This window comes from Schistocerca gregaria, chromosome 2, assembly GCF_023897955.1.
Source record: "Schistocerca gregaria isolate iqSchGreg1 chromosome 2, iqSchGreg1.2, whole genome shotgun sequence".
NCBI classification, from domain to species: Eukaryota; Metazoa; Arthropoda; class Insecta; order Orthoptera; family Acrididae; genus Schistocerca; species Schistocerca gregaria.
Window position 1 is genome coordinate 473,876,301 of NC_064921.1, and position 17,380 is coordinate 473,893,680.

At 38.7% G+C, this 17,380-nt stretch overlaps 1 protein-coding gene across 3 annotated transcripts in view; it reads left to right on the forward strand.

The window, feature by feature from the left end:
* Positions 1-17,380, forward strand: part of LOC126326445 (nucleolar pre-ribosomal-associated protein 1) — a 170,176-nt gene that overhangs the window by 25,104 nt on the left and 127,692 nt on the right. For all 3 annotated transcript variants that reach the window (XM_049995641.1, XM_049995642.1, XM_049995643.1), the window contains exons 2-3: positions 6,477-6,657; positions 7,974-8,119. In XM_049995641.1, coding sequence (XP_049851598.1) covers positions 6,477-6,657; positions 7,974-8,119 — 327 coding nt within the window. The remainder of the gene's footprint in view (positions 1-6,476; positions 6,658-7,973; positions 8,120-17,380) is intronic.

Sequence of the window (17,380 nt, forward strand, 5' to 3'; positions counted from 1 at the left end):
CATCCCTGTGCATTCCCTATCCGAATACGAACCCCTTGCCACAAGGACGATATCCCTATGGAAGACCCAGATGCAAGACCTGTCCAATCCACACACCCAGCACCTGCCATTCCAGTTCTGTCACAGGTTTATCCTACCCCATCAGCTGCTGATCCACTTGCAAAAGCAACCATGTCCATGTCAGCTATGCTGTAATCATTCACAGCATTTTAAGTTAGTATGTCTACCAACCAGCTGTCAACCACCATGAACAGTTCCTGCCAAAATGTTGTTAAGACAAAGCAGACCACCCTGTGGTGCAACATGCACCTGAACATAACATGCTTGGTTTCAATGGCTGCTGCACTACCCAAGTCATCTGTATCCTCCTCCCCTCCACCACCAGCACTTCTGAACTGCACAGATTGGAGTTATCCTTAAACACATTTTCCATTTCCATAATTACTCCATCTTCAACCTACAGTAACATATTTTCCTAAAACGCTCCACTCAACAGTTTTGAGCTCCTCTGTCCTATTGCCTCCTCCCCATTCTCGCCCCTAACCTCTTTGTATGCCATCCATTACCAATACACTGACCCATCTTTCCCCACCCTTCTCTTTTTTGCTTTGTTTTGCTCCACTCCCCTGTCCCACAATCTCTTGACACCACACCTGTTGGCATTCTACTCCCTGCTCACTTTTCAGACAGCTCTCCTTGCTCCCTCCACCCATACACAGTGTCCCTATCCATTCCCTGTTCCTCACAGATTGTTGCTTCCATCCTACTCGGTAGTTGCACTCTGACCTGAGCTGCTGGAGTTGCTTGTGTGAATGGATGGTGCGTGTTTCTCTTTTTCTGATGAAGGTTGTGGCCAGAAGCTTATTTGTAAGTGTCTTTTAATTGTGCCTGTCTGTAACTTAATGTGTCGTCATTATGGAAAATAGCAATATGTCTTTTCCCACATTGCTGGTATTCCTTTCTGGAGATTCCATTGTTTGGTAGTGGACAAAAGGTTGTTTAACAGTATGGGGTTTTTCTCTGTTGTTAATGAAAGAGCCGCTGCATTGTTCCTGTCTGTTGCTTCCTAGCCCCATGTTGTAGCACAAATTAAGTGCACTGTGGAGCCCAAATATGTTTTTTTTTCCCCCCATCAGCCTACTGACTGGTTTGATGCGGCCCGTCATGAATTCCTTTCCTGTGCTAACCTCTTCATCTCAGAATAGCACTTGCAACCTACGTCCTCAATTATTTGCTTGACATATTCCAATCTCTGTCTTCCTCTACAGTTTTTGCCCTCTACAGCTCCCTCTAGTACCATGGAAGTCATTCCCTCATGTCTTAGCAGATGTCCTATCATCCTGTCCCTTCTCCTTATCAGTGTTTTCCACATATTCCTTTCCTCTCCGATTCTGCGTAGAACCTCCTCATTACTTACCTTATCAGTCCACCTAATTTTCAGCATTCGTCTATAGCATCACATCTCAAATGCCTCGATTCTCTTCTGTTCCGGTTTTCCCACAGTCCATGTTTCACTACCATACAATGCTGTACGCCAGACGTACATCCTCAGAAATTTCTTCCTCGAATTAAGGCCGGTATTTGATATTAGTAGACTTCTCTTGGCCAGAAATGCCTTTTTTGCCATAGCGAGTCTGCTTTTGATGTCCTCCTTGCTCCGTCCATCATTGGTAATTTTACTGCCTAGGTAGCAGAATTCCTTAACTTCATTAACTTCGTGACCATCAATCCTGATGTTAAGTTTCTCGCTGTTCTCATTTCTTCTATGTCTCATTACATTCGTCTTTCTCCGATTTACTCTCAAACCATACTGTGTACTCATTAGACTGTTCATTCCGTTCAGCAGATCATTTAATTCTTCTCCACTTTCACTCAGGATAGCAATGTCATCAGCGAATCGTATCATTGATATCCTTTCACCTTGTATTTTAATTCCACTCTTGAACCTTTCTTTTATTTCCATCATTGCTTCCTCGAAGTACAGATTGAAGAGTAGGGGCGAAAGGCTACAGCCTTGTCTTACACCCTTCTTAATACAAGCACTTCGTTCTTGATCGTTCACTCTTATTATTCCCTCTTGGTTGTTGTACATATTGTATATGACCCGTCTCTCCCTATAGCTTACCCCTAATTTTTTCAGAATCTCGAACAGTTGCACCATTTTACATTGTCGAACACTTTTTCCAGGTCGACAAATCCTATGAACGTGTCTTGATTTTTCTCTAGCCTTGTTTCCATTAATAGCCGTTACGTCAGAATTGCCTCTCTCGTGCCCTTACTTTTCCTAAAGCCAAACTGATCGTCACCTAGCACGTTCTCAATTTTCTTTTCCATTCTTTTGTATATTATTCTTGTAAGCAGTTTTGATGCATGAGCTGTTAAGCTGATTGTGCGATAATTCTCGCACTTGTCAGCTCTTGCCGTCTTCGGAATTGTGTGGATGATGCTTTTCCGAAAGTCAGATGGTATGTCGCCAGACTCATATATTCGACACACCAACGTGAATAGTCGTTTTGTTGCCACTTCCCCTAATGATTTTAGAAATTCTGATGGAATGTTATTTTTCCCTTCTGCCTTATTTGACCGTAAGTCCTCCAAAGCTCTCTTAAATTCCGATTCTAATACTGGATCCCCTATCTCTTTTAAATCAACACCTGTTTCTTCTTCTATCACATCAGACAAATCTTCACCCTCATATTGGCTTTCAATGTATTCTTTCCACCTATCTGCTCTCTCCTCTGCATTTAACAGTGGAATTCCCGTTGCACTCTTAATATTACCACCGTTGCTTTTAATGACACCAAAGGTTGTTTTGACTTTCCTGTATGCTGAGTCTGTCTTTCCGACAATCATATCTTTTTCGATGTCTTCACATTTTTCCTGCAGCCATTTTGTCTTAGCTTCCCTGCACTTCCTATTTATTTCATTCCTCAGCGACTTGTATTTCTGTATTCCTGATTTCACCGGAACATGTTTGTACTTCCTCCTTTCATCAATCAACTGAAGTATTTCTTCTGTTACCCATGGTTTCTTCGCAGCTACCTTCTTTGTACCTATGTTTTCCTTCCCAACTTCTGTGATGGCCCTTTTTAGAGATGTTCATTCCTCTTCAACTGCCTACTGTGCTGTTCCTTATTGCTGTATTTATAGCGTTAGAGAACTTCAAACGTATCTCGTCATTCCTTAGAACTTCCATATCCCACTTCTTAGTGTATTGATTCTTCCTGACTAAGTCTTGAACATCAGCCTACTCTTCATCACTACTATGTTGTGATCTGAGTCTATATCTGCTCCTGGGTACGCCTTACAATCCAGTATCTGATTTCGGAATCTCTGTCTGACCATGATGTAATCTAATTGAAATCTTCCTGTATCTCCCGGCCTTTTCCAAGTATATCTCCTCCTCTTGTGATTCTTGAACAGGGTATTTGCTATTACTAGCTGAAACTTGTTACAGAACTCAATTAGTCTTTCCTTGTCCCAAGCCCATATTCTCCTGTAACCTTTTCTTCTACTCCATCCCCAACAACTGTGTTCCAGTCGCCCATGACTATTAGATTTTCGTCCCCCTTTACATACTGCATTACCCTTTTAATATCCTCATACACTTTCTCTATCTGTTCATCTTCAGCTTGCGACGTCGGTTGGCATGTATACCTGAACTATCGTTGTCGGTGTTGGTCTGCTGTCGATTCTGATTAGAACAACCCGGTCACTGAACTGTTCACAGTAACACACCCTCTGCCCTACCTTCCTATTCATAACGAATCCTACACCTGTTATACCATTTTCTGCTGCTGTTGATATTACCCGATACTCATCTGACCAGAAATCCTTGTCTTCCTTCCACTTCACTTCACTGACCTCTATTATATCTAGATTGAGCCTTTCCATTTCCCTTTTCAGATAATGGTGTAGTGTGCAATTTAAATCATCATCAAGGATCAGGTGAAAAATTCGTGACCCTTATTCAGTGAAGTAGGCGACTTGTAAAAGCTGTCACTCATATCCTATTTGGAGAATGAAATATGGAAATATGGTTGCCAAAACTGGACAAACAATACACAGCGAGATAGTTAAAGCTTGGTGAAGCACACTGTAGTGCCTACATGTAGCCTAACCCAGAATTACAAGAAGCCTACGAAGTAAGCATCTTAAGAAAGAAAAAAAAAAGAAAAAAAAAAAAGGAAAGAAACAGTTTGATTTTCTGTCAAGAAGATTATATGCCATTAATACCCTCACCAGGCTGATATCAAATGTGACAATAGTTCAGAATCCACCATTCTTATCTACATTTTCAAATGTTTTGCTCTGATAGAGAAGCAAAATAATGTTTTACCATTTGACATTCAACAGTAGTGAAAATAATTTATTTGGAAATATTGGAAGCCAACAGAATGCTGAAATATTTCAGAATCTGGGGCTTTATGAATGCTAACATGAAGGATCATTGTAGCAGTATCATGCATTCAGGAATCATGAATGCCCCAGAGTTTTGATCAATACCAAAACCTGGAATAATGTTAAATTGAATTTTCTGATAAATGTGTAAGACAGTCATCAACTGGGAGGAATGGGACAAGGTTTGAACGTAGCAGTTCATTTGCTACATTTATGTGACAGATGATGTGACATTGCCTCACCAAACCACTTATAGAGGACTAAAATTAGCATGAAATTTGAACCATGATGCAGTTTAGTATCTTTCCTCCTTGAAGAAGAAATGTGCAATTGGGAGAGGTACTGGTATGCATATTGATTTATATTTTAAGCTATTCTGTCAGCAGTACTGGGAGTTGTGCCTCCTGTATGTAAGTAGTGGGCCAGCAAATTTTAATATATGGTAAGCAAATGAAATGAGTAAGTGTGGTCTTGAGTAAATACATCTGCATACACATCTACATCAACATCTACATAGGTACTCCACAAGTGACTGTATGGTGCACGGTGTAGGGTACCCAAGTCATTTCTTTTCCTGTTCCAGTCACAAATAGACCAAAGGAAAAGCAACTGTCTATATGCCTCTGTATGAGCCCCAATTTCTCGAATTTTACCTTCATATGGTCGTTATGCATGATATATGTTGGTGGCAGTAGAATCTTTTGGCAGTCAGCTGTACATTCTGGTTCTCTAAATTTTCTCAATAGTGTTTCTTGAAAGAAACATCACCTTCCCTCCAGGGATTTCCATTTGAGTTCCCGAAGCATCTTTGTAACACTTAGGTGTTGTTTGATAACAACAAATCTAGAAGCCTACCTCAGAATTGCTTTGATGTCTTCTTTCAGTCCGACCTCATACGGATCCCAAACACTTAAGCAGTACTCAAGAATATATCCCACCAACGGTCTCCTTTACAGGTGAACCACTGTTTCCTAAAATTCTTCCAATGAACCAAAGTCAACAGTTCACCTTCCCTGCCACAGTTCTCACGTGCTTGCTTCATTTCATACAACTTTGCAACTGTTACGCCAGATATGTAAATGACTGTGCCAAGCAGGACACTAATAATACTGTAACCGAACATTACAGATTTGTTCTTCCTACTCATTTGCATTAACTTATATCTTTTCACATGTAAAGCTGCCATTCATCACACCAGCTAGAAATTTTGTGTAAGTCATCTTGTATCTTCCTTCAGTCACTCAGCTTCAACACCTTACTGTGCCCATCCTGTCCGCCAGATCTTTATGTACATAGAAAATAATAGCAGTCCTGTCACACTTTCCTGGGGCACTCCTGGAGATACCGTTGTCTCTGTTGAACATTTCTCCATCGAGGACAACATACTGGGTTCTATTACTTAAGAATTCTTCAAACCACTCTTCTATCTGTGAATGTATTCCATATGATCATACCCTCATTAACAGCCTGCAGTGGACTGTCATGTCAAATGCAGATTGCAGATGAAAGTTACTGGTATACTTTTCTTCAGGAAACACTTTGAATGAGTAGTAACAGATAGAGAAGTCATTTTCTAGAGGAAAAAACACAGCAAGTGCCCTTTAAAATAGATATTATCTGCCAGTTGATAAAACTGAGTGTGTCTATTCCCTGAAAAAGGGGAAAAGGTGAATGAGAAATCTTAAGAGAGAACAAACAAGGTGTGTGGTGGTATATATCAAGAGAAACCTGAAGAATTATGCCCATCTGCCAAAATGTTAGGGACAGAAAAAGAAAAAAAGCCTTAGCAATGTTCAGAATGTAACTCAGTGATCCATAGAACATGTTACTAACTAACTAACCATTTGTTTCACAGCTCATCACAGAGAACTAGAGGGTGATTCTTAGTCCCATGAATATTCCTCTGTTGTTGCATATTAACCTTTAAGTCTTTCTTTTCTTTCATAATGCATTCCCCCATTTACTATTACCTATACTGTATAATCTGACTCTTACTATCTTTTTTTCTTCTCCAGAATTACTTTGTACAGTTACCTGTTTAACATTGTGTTTTTTGTTTTGTAATTTGATTACAGCTTTGAAGTCATTTGTGAATTTGAGCAAATCCTTTGAAACTGTTGATGACGATGTTGTTAAGGAATACTTAGCAAGTGATGCTGGTCTTGAGGAGATTCTGAAGTGTGTGAATGTTAATGAGAAGAAGAACCTGGCCCTTGCAACAGCTGCTTTTTCTGCTGTTCGTGTCATATTAATGAGGTGAGACAGCAGTAGAAATCAAACTGTTCTTATACTTTTATATACAAGCTGGATAGCTGTGTTCTTCTTTTTTAAATAATGAAGTAATGTTATATGCATTATGATGACTTAATGTTCCAGTTTCTTTGAGCACTCAATGTGTGCAGTCATTCCTAAATTGTACCATTCACAAAAATACATTAGTCTTTTGCATTTATTAGTTTCATTTATAATCTATGTTGTTAGATATGATTATGAAGGTGTTCCTAGTAGGTTGTTAAATCATGAGCTGTCATTGTAACCAGTCAGCTAGTGCAATGTTTTGTATAAGGGGCAACCGATGAACACAAGACAGATGAAAAAAACTGTTCCCCATAACTGTTAATGCATTGATACCACTGTGATACAAGACAGTCAATACATTTATGGATACATGTTTGCAGTTGCCTACACAGAACCATGCCTCTACTCAAATTTGTCAACCTCTTCATTCAAAGCAAATTGTTGACCACATATGTCTTTCTCCAGGACTCCGAAAATATGGAAATCACATAATGAGAAATCTGGATTCTATGAAGGATGTGCTTGGGTTTCCCAGCAAAACTGTGCAGTGTGCTCAAAACAGTGTTGGCAACATGTTGGTCCGCATGTTGCCAAGGTTGTTTAGAGTGTGCTACAGAAGTTTCACTGGGAAGCTCTTACAGTCCCATTCTATCCCAATGTGGGTTCCAAAGTTTTGTAGCCCAGTGGAAATATATTTGTAGCTGTGAATGTGCTGTGCGTTAAGAAGTTGACGTCTGAGTAGTCATGGTTCCATAAGCAACTGCAAACATTTTTCCATGAAGGCATTGACCTGTCTCACAGTGGAATGAATGCATTAACAATTATGGCAATTACTTTTGAAATAATAGACTCATTACTTATTGTTTTTCATGTGTCTCATTTTCATTCAACTGTCAACTATTATAATAACTGTCTTTAAAGATGATTACAAGCAAATAACATCTAGTTGGTGACCCACTTCACTCCTTCAAATCTTAAAGAAAATCAGAAAGTAGTATATATCTGATCAAGATTCAGTTTTCTGACCAGAATGAGTTAATCACTTCCCAACTTGGCATTCTTGAAGAATTCTCTATTGTGTGTGACTGCACAAATTACATTCTGGTTGAGCTGTCAAAAACTATCCCATAGTATTGTTTTATATACTTGCTAAGGCATTTCATGAGAGAATGAAATAGTATGTTGTTAATGGCATCAAAATCTTTTTTTTAAACAAAGAAACTGTTAACTGTACTTTTATCCATTGTTTATAATACTGTCTTTAATTTTCACAGGATTCTCTCTGATTTACCTCAGTTTTACATTAAGGCAGAAGTTGGATGTAGGTATCTTTTGCGTGCATTCTTGCCCATAATCAACACAATGCTGTCACTGAACAGTAATGCTCATCAGAGAAAAATTGTTTTGAGGCTCTTGACAGGTAATACATTTCTCACAATAATATTGGCAGTAATATGATTTGTGTAATAAAATAGGCACTGTCCTAACAATTGTGACTGAATTTTACTATTTTTGTAGAAAGCAATAATGTAATGAAATTTAAATCAATGAGAGAGAATTTAGTGTAAAACAGATGTGAATTATAGGACCACAGTGTAGGATACAGGCAGACATTGCTTACATGTTTTAAGGAACTATTATGGATGTACTACCCATATTTTTTTATGGTAGTATAGCAGTGTGAACAACTGGGTTCCAAATATCTAGTGAGAGAGCAGCAGGCAGTTGACATGTTTTGTATTATTGTATTGAAGCAGTTGAGTCAAACCTCTACATGTATCTAACTACAGACTGCACAATGTATTCAGATGAGCAGGAGACATTATCCTACAAGTTCACAAGATATTCACTACAACAGTAACAATAATTTTGTGGCAGATGATACATAGCCAAAATTACAATACAAAGAAATGAGAGATACACATAGCCTCCTGTTGTTGACTGTCTTTTGTCTTATTATGTGAATTGTTCAGTATCTTGACATCATGTCCACATAAACTGTGATCAGAGTAACAAAGTAATCGACAATGATGCATAGTTGAGCATGGAAGGAACTGACATTGGAAATTCATTGATACCTTTGCCTGCAGTATGGCTATGGCAGCATGTAGACAGTATTCATTTTACAAAATGTTAATAAGCTTGCCACTTTTCTACATAGTTTTGTAGAGTACTACTGACTGTAATAGCTGCCACCTGAGCTAGCAGAGAAATATTAAAAGTGTTAAATGAAGAAAAGGCAGCAAGGTGCACATTGTCTTATTGATCATTAATATGTTAACTGATCTGCAAATGAATAATGCCAATCGCTTTGTTATTCATATCCAAGTATAGAATTCGGATTTGCCACAGCTCAGTCTATCAACGTTCTTTTACTTTAATTTTTAGTAGCACACAAAACAATTTTACACATGTAGAACACAGAAACACAAATCAATGACAACATTGATAATCCTGTTGGCAAAGAATACATAATCTAAAGGAGGCATAGATTCTCATCTACAATGTGCCCACTAGAATCAATGCCCGTGGAATCTTCATACTGCCTGTCAAAATTCTGTAATCATTTGATATCATATTCTTGATAGCAACTTCATCAACATACCAGCACTCTGCTTTACTTCATCCAAGTCTATATCTTTCTTTAGTTAAATGATGTCTTTTATCTTAAGTGTTTGGGTTGTCCATAGTAACTCTTGTTTTGCATAAATCAATCGTGCTTTTGTTATTGCAGAAAATCTGAAAGGAAACTGAGTGATTTCACTTTATAACCTGTGCAATTTGCAGCATTGTCCCCAGAATTGATCGTAACTGTTTGGTTCTCAGTCAAGTGGAAGGACTGAACCAGAGACTATGAAGGTTCTGTGACAAGCTAGGCTATGGCTTCCTGAACCTGCACTATAGGGCTCAGAACTGTAGGGTCCCCCTCAGTGGGGTAGGTGTGCACTACACATCAGAGACTGCTACTCAGGTAGCTGACTGTGTGTGGGGTCGCCATGAGGGTGTTTTAGATTAGGTAACTCTCCATTCAGTCCAGATAACAACAGATTTAGAAACCCAGAAGTATCAGTGTAAGATCAAAAGAAATGCGGTGCACAGGTGAGAGTATTAAAATCCTTCTGGTAAACTACTGAAACATTCACAATAAAATGCCAGAATTTCAAGCACTCATGAAAAGCAGTGAAGTTCATATAATAGTAGGCAAAGCTGGTTAAAACCTGAAACTGGTAGCAGTGAGATTTTTGGGAGAAAATTTAAGTGTATATTGAAAGGATAGGCAAATGGAAAATGGAGGTGGTGTATTTGTCGTAGTAGACAGGAAACTCAGATTCACTGAGATAGAAATTGAAGCTGCATGTGAGATTGTTTGGGCAAGACTCTGTATCAGGGGTGGCCATAAAATGATGATTGAATCCTCCTATTGCCCACCAGACTCATCTCCTGATGTAACCGAAAACATCAGCTCACTTGTATGTAAGTGCCCCAGTCATATTGTAATCATTGGTGGAGACTTTAATCATCCAACAATTAATTGGGAATATTACAGTTTTGTTAATGATGGGTGTGAGAAGATATCCTTTGAAACATTACAAAATGCCTTCTCTGAAAATTACCTTGAACAGATAGTCAGGAACACCAGTCATGGAGGAAATGTATTGGAACTAATGGCAACAAATAGACCGGACCTCTTTGACAATGTCCACATTTAAACTGGTGTCAGTGACCATGCTGTGGTTGTGGCAACAATGATTACCAAAGTGCAAAGAACAGCTGAAACATATACATGTTCAGTAAATTAGATTTAAAAAATCAGTAGTGTTGTATCTCAATGAGGAGCTTGAAACTTTCAGCAAAGGGCAGGATCATGTAGAGTAACTGTGGCTCAGGGTTAATAGAATAACTGACCCTGCACTGGATAGATATGTACACTGTAGAACTTTTCATAGTGGGAGGAAACCTCTACGGTGTACAGTCACTCTGAAGAAACTTCTAAAGAAACAGAGATTACTGCATAGTAGGCATAAAACAAAGCATAGGTCTATAACAGAGAGGTGCTGAATGGAATGTGTTTAGCTGTCAAGAGGAAAATGCATGAAGCCTTCAGTGACTATTGTAGCAGAATATTGTCAAGCAATCTTTCACAAAACCCAAATAAATTCTTGTCATATATAAAGGCTGTTAGTGGTATCAATGTTAGTGTCCAGTCCGTCATTAACAATTCAGGAACTGAAATTGAAGATAGTAAAGCAAAAGCTGAAATGCTTAACTCCATTTTCAAATGTTCCTTTACAAAGGAAAACCCAGGAGAATTGCCCCGGTTTAATTCTCATATTACTGAATGGATGAGCAAAATAAATTTTAGTGTCAGTGGTGTTGAGAAACAGCTGAAATAACTAAAACTGAACAAAGCTCCAGGCCCCGATGGTATCCCTGTCAGATTCATACTGGATTTGTGGCTGAGTTAGCCCCTCTTTCAACTATAATCTATCATTGATCCCTCAAACAAAAAATCATTCCCAGCTCTTGGAAAAGAGCACAGGTCACAACCCTCTACAAGAAGGGTATTAGAAGTGATCCAAAAAACTACTGTCAAATATTCTTGTCATAGATTTGTTGTAGAATCTTAGAACATACTCTGAGCTCAAACATAATGAGCTATCTCAAACAGAATGACTTCCTCAATGCCAACCATCATGAATTCTGAAGACATTGATCATGTGAAACCCATCTTGTACTTTTCTCACATGACACACTGAAAGCTTTGGTTCGAGGCAGTCGGGTAGATGCAGTATTTTTTATTTCTGAGAATTATTTGTCTCAATACTACACCTGGGCTTATTGTCAAAAGTATGATCATATGGGGTTATCAAGTGAATTTTGTGACTGGATTGAGGACTTCGTGGTAGGGAGGATGCAGCATGTTATCTAGGATGGAGCGTCATCATCAGATACAGAAGTAATTTCGGATGTGCCCCAGGGAAATGTGCTGAGACCCTTCCTGTTCATGTTGTATATTAATGACCTTGCAGACAATATTAATAGTAAGCTGACTTTTTGCATATGATGCTGTTATCTACAATGAAGTACTACCTGAAAGAAGCTGCATAAATATTCAGTCAGATCTTGATAAGATTTCAAAGTGGTACAGAGATTGGCAACTTGCTTTAAATGTTCAGAAATGTAAAATTGTGCTTTTTCACAAAAAAAATCTAGTATCCTATGACGAAAATATCAGTGATTCACTGTTTGAATTGGTCAACTCATACAAATACCTGGTTGTAACACTTTGTAGAGATTTGAAATGGAGTGATCACATAGGATCAGTCGTAGGTAAAGCAGTTGGAAGATTTCAGTGTATTGGTAGAATTGCAATCAGTTTACAAAGGAGATGGCTTACAAGCCACTCATGTGATTGGTTTTAGAATGTTGTTAATGTGTGTGAGACCTGTACAAAATAGGACTAAAAGGGAACATTGAATGTATACAGAGAATGACAACTTGAATGGTTACTGGCTTGTTTGTCCCATAGGAGAGAGTCACAGAGATGCTAAAGAAACAGAACTGATGGTATCTTGAAGACAGACATAAGCTATCCCGAGTAAGTCTGCTAACAAAGTTTCAAGAATAAGCTTTAAATGATGACTCTAGGAATGTCCTACAACCCTCTATGTGTCACTTACATAGGGATCGTGAGGACAAGATCAGTACACGTAAGCATGCACAGAGGCATTCAGACAATATTCTTCCTACACTCTGTACGTGAATACAATGGGAAGAAACCCTAATAACTGGTGCAATGCTAAGTACCTTCTACCATTCACTTCACGGTGGTTTCAGTATATGGATGTAGATGCGGATGAAGATGTAGGTTGTTGTCCAGTAGTGTCAGGATTTGATTCCAATCCTTCATGTTGTATTTTTCTAGGAATGTTCTACATAATGAGACTAATGCATCCACAATAGTCTCCTTTCGTGATCTCTTGTGATTCTGAGGCCCAAGCAGTTTGACACTTCTCTTAGCTCTTTCAATTTAAATTGCCCTTTGGGTTTCTTTTTGAAAGTGTCCTTCTCTTGCAGGTTATTTAAAAAAATCAACTTGTCAGTATATAAATTGTAACAGTTAGTACATCATATCCTTTACTTCTCTTATAAAATCATAAATCTGCAACAGGTCCTCATTGTCACAGGCCTACATCGTTTGACTTTGAAGTTTAAGAATGCTTTATTTAGTTTAATATTACTGTTGCAACTACCTTGTTTTAACACACAGGCTGCCTTTTTAAAGCCTCTTGATACATTTGCCCTTCACAGTTCGAGAGACAAAATCAGTTTTTGGGATTTTAAAACAAGTCTGCTCTTTCAGATATCCTTGTAGGAATTCTGTAACATTATCTAAGTGATCTGTTTTTGGATTGTATTTACTTGCTAGTCCAAACTAATATGTTATTCCAAACTAACTTGAATTGTACTAGATTGTGGGAGCATATGTTTCTTCACATTCTAAACTCAATTGTTTGGTCACTTACTTTAACTGCTAGATGTGCTGGGAACCTGGTAGTGTGCTGTCGAAGATCTTGTTCAGCTTTGACACTGCACTTGATGTTTGTTAACTTTTTATCTCTGGGTAAAACAGCTTTTACCCATGTCTGATTTTTCAGTACATGAGTGCAAATCTTTAATTGCCTGAAGCCATATGTGTGACTGTGCTTTGCAAAGTTGCTTCTGTGATGACAGATTTGAAAACTGTGTCTATAGAGCAGGGTCTCCCAAATTGTATGTGGAATACTGGTGTTACACAGGAAGCAAAAAGTGCTGCATGAAAAACTATTAATAATATGGCATTTGCTCTGATATTTTAATGATACTATTTAAAAAAAAAAAACATGTTATGGTTTCTGTGGTATTAATTATAATTTAAAATTGGAGTAACCTCTGAATAAACCAAGTTTTCCTCATTTAAAATGTACCTTCAAAATAAAAACAAGCTGTTCCATCGAAGTATCAGCACTCTCAAAGTGTCCTTTCAGAGGAAAAATTTGGGAATCCTCACTATAGAGTAATATGGCATCCAATCTTCCATTCTTGCTGATTTCAGAATTTTTGATGGTCTTCTAAGAATTTGAGTTTGTATGAGGGAGCAGGAGCTCTATTTGCCTCAAGTGAAGTTGACTTTTCTGAACTGCTCTGCTCAGATAAAGTACCTTTTGTCACTTGTCTCATAAGTAACAGGTTCATTTTAAGTGTTTCTGAGTTATTTTGCTGAATTTCATATCTGTCTCTGTGTGAAAGAAAGAAATAGTTTGGGTAGTTTCTCAGACTTTTCAGGAACTGTTATTATATCATGACTCTTCTGAACTGTATATTAATTAAATATCAAATTCCCTCAGAGTGCTCAAAGCTCTTTTGTGAGCGCGTGTTTAGGGAGCATGGTAACATGAGGCTTTGGGATATTTTTCCTGTCCTGTGCACAATTTTACTCTGTGATTATATCTTTTCTAAGAGTTTGTCTCTAGGACAAATTCCTAGCTGACAACCTAACTTGCTTTTGTACATTGATTGTGGCTTTTCCCACTTCGCTACATTATTTTTTTGCCAGCTATTTTGTTTAACCTATGTTCAATCGCCACATCTAGGTTTGACCTCCAACTTTCTTTCCTTTTCTTTTTTCTTTTGGCCTGTCCATGTGAAGGGTTGTCAGGTACCCATATGATGGTAGTCCTATTACTGCACACTGAGGGCACTATTTCCTCGCACATGCTGAAAGTAGGTGCTTGTCCATTTAGGGAAACTGGCATCAAATCATGTGACAATTGCTCTAGCTGAGTAGTGCCTGTGGAGAGAGCCCTCATTTGGAGTAAGAAGTATCATGGCAGATATCTGATACCGTGAAAAGATTTAAACTATCAGGTGGTAGCCATGAGGCTCCAGCAGTCTCTTCAGACAGACCGGAGTTCTTCAGTGTGGGTTGGTATGACCTTAGGAATTTACCCTCCTTTGCCACACCATTGGAGGAAAGTAAACTTAAGCAGCTTTCAGAAACGTATTCCCCTCAATTCCAGATTTGCTTTAGGACACATGGAGGGTCCTTTCTCTGTACTAAGCTGATCTTCTGTTTTGAGAATACTGAAAAGTTATTTGGGAAAAATCTCTTCCCTTGCTAAGTTACTTAGTGCTTCCACCTTAATTAAAATGGACATTACCCTCCTGAAGAAAAAAAAAAGAAGAGGTGATGTACATGTTACCGTGACACACCATAACAGTCTGAATGTGCCCATTGACTATGTTTTCCCTTTATCCAGCACCAGACCAAGTTGGGACATTAACAGTACTTCTCCACTTTATTCTGTCCTTCCACCAGTCTTCTTGTGTAACTGTTTTGTTCCAGTCCAGATTCCTTCTTCTTAAACTCATTTTGTTGAGTCAATCCACCTAACTTTAGGTCTCCCTTATGCCCTCAGACTTGGCCTCCATAATTTGTTTGGTATTCTTCCATCATCCATTCGCTTTATGAATCCAAACCATTGTAACCTGTTCTTCTTAGTTCTCTCATTCAGCTTTTGTATTATTTCTTACTCTGTCTCTCCTCATTTTTCCTAACATACTTATTAGGAATTTCATTTTACTGGCTTGGATTCTGCTCTCCTCTCTTCTTGTCATTGTCCAGGACTCTGATGCAAATGTCAGTATTAGTGTGAAGTACGTCTCGTACAGCACTTCCTTGTGCTTAATAGACACCACCCTTCCACAGACAGTCCTCCCCGATAGCTGTGTGGTCAGCACAGCGGTGTCTCATGCCAAGCGGCCCGGGTTTGATTCCAGGGTGGGTCGGAGAATTTCTCCGCTCAGGGACTGGGTGTTTTATTGTCCTCATTATCGTTTGATCTTCACCAGTGGAAGGTAACAGGAAACCACCACTGGAATCACTTCCCTAGTCGCTCATGCGATGGACCTCTCTGACGAGGCTTCCCCCACGAGAAGACCTGCCGTAAGGCAGAACATAAAGTTTTCCACAGACAAAGCCCCTCATGCACTAGTAAAATACATTGCTCTCTTCCCTTTCAATAATTTCTTCTTCCGTTCTTGAATTTCCCATTATCATACACTCTAGGTATTTAGTTATCCACTCTTTCAGTATTCTGTCCTTTAACATTAATTTGTCCCTTGCCTTTTCTGGTTACCACTGTAGTTTTGCTTTTCTCCACATTTCATTTGATTCTGTATCTCTCGATTTTGTTTAGGATATCTGTTTGTTCTTGTACCTCCTTAATATTGATTTCCCAGAGCATAATATCATCAGGAAATAGCAATAACTTCATCTCTCTTCCTCCATGAGCTGCTTCTATCTATTTCACAATTTCATCCATCACTATGAAGTGTGACATGACATTTTTAGGATTGCTTACCCACTTGCTGGCTTCTGTGATGACGGAAGATGTTTATGATGTTTAGTAGAAAGTGTTTGGAAATGTTACAGTATGTGCAGATGGGAGAATGTCATGAACCCACCACTTTTACTAGGTGAGATGGCGAGTGAGCCTCTCCATCTGCCAAGTGAACTAGCTTGTGTAGAGAAAACTTCTTGTCTTGCTTTTGTGCCTGCAACATCAGTTTAAAAAGATCTGTCAACTTGCTTTGTATATGAGATTGTTTTTGTAAGATAAGGAGATTTAAAGTTTAATCATTTATGTCATACAAGTAACTTGGAAGTCAGGTAACTCTCTCTTTTAGCACCCATCCACACACAAACAGATAAAGTCCAGTGCAGACCGCTGCCTCACTGTTCGTGGAACTGACTAGCAGGACCACCACAGAAAACATCAAGAACGGTGACCATGAGAAATTTACTGAATAATTGTATTCACATCTAACATCAAAGGGTTACAGGTTGTGCAAAGGAATCATAACAAATATACCACCAAAAAATGACCAACGTTGCATTTTGACCATTATAAATAACGATGGTGACACCGCACTCTCATGCCTCACTCCTTTAACATTCCTGAATCAATTGCTTCTTCAGACTATTTCTGTGGACACTGCTGAAGTCTTTGTCATACATTTCTTGAAGGATTTCAATCATTTCTTTTCCAACTCCATTTCTTTTTAAGGTTTCCCATAACTTTCTCTGAGGACACTATAGTTAGCCTTCAGTAAACAAGGAATATCACCACCAGATCTTTGACATACTCCCAATGTCTTTCCATCAACTATCTCATACTAAAGATTGGGTCCACTGTTGATTTACCATGTCAAACATCACACTGCTCCTCTTTCAACTGACCTTCCACTTTTTCCCTCAGTCTTGCTTCCGATATCCTCTTCATCATTTTTGCTACTATTGGTATGAGTTGTATCCCTTCACAGTTTTCACATAATTTTCTGTCTCTGTTCTTGAACACTGGAATTATTATTCCCTTTCCTATTCTTCAGGCACACATTTCTAAGTCCATATGCATCTTAGCAGCCTATATAACCATTGTAGCCCAGTAGGTGCAGACTTGTGAAGGCTACACGAACACTTGCATAATTGTGGGAGCCATTTTGTGTGTTATGTACATCTAGATGTATCAGACAACAAAGTTGAAACTGGCACATTCATCATTACATTTGAGAGGAATTCTCCAGAGGAGATGATAATCCTGATTTACCACTGTGATGTGCAACAGGGTCGTTTCCATGT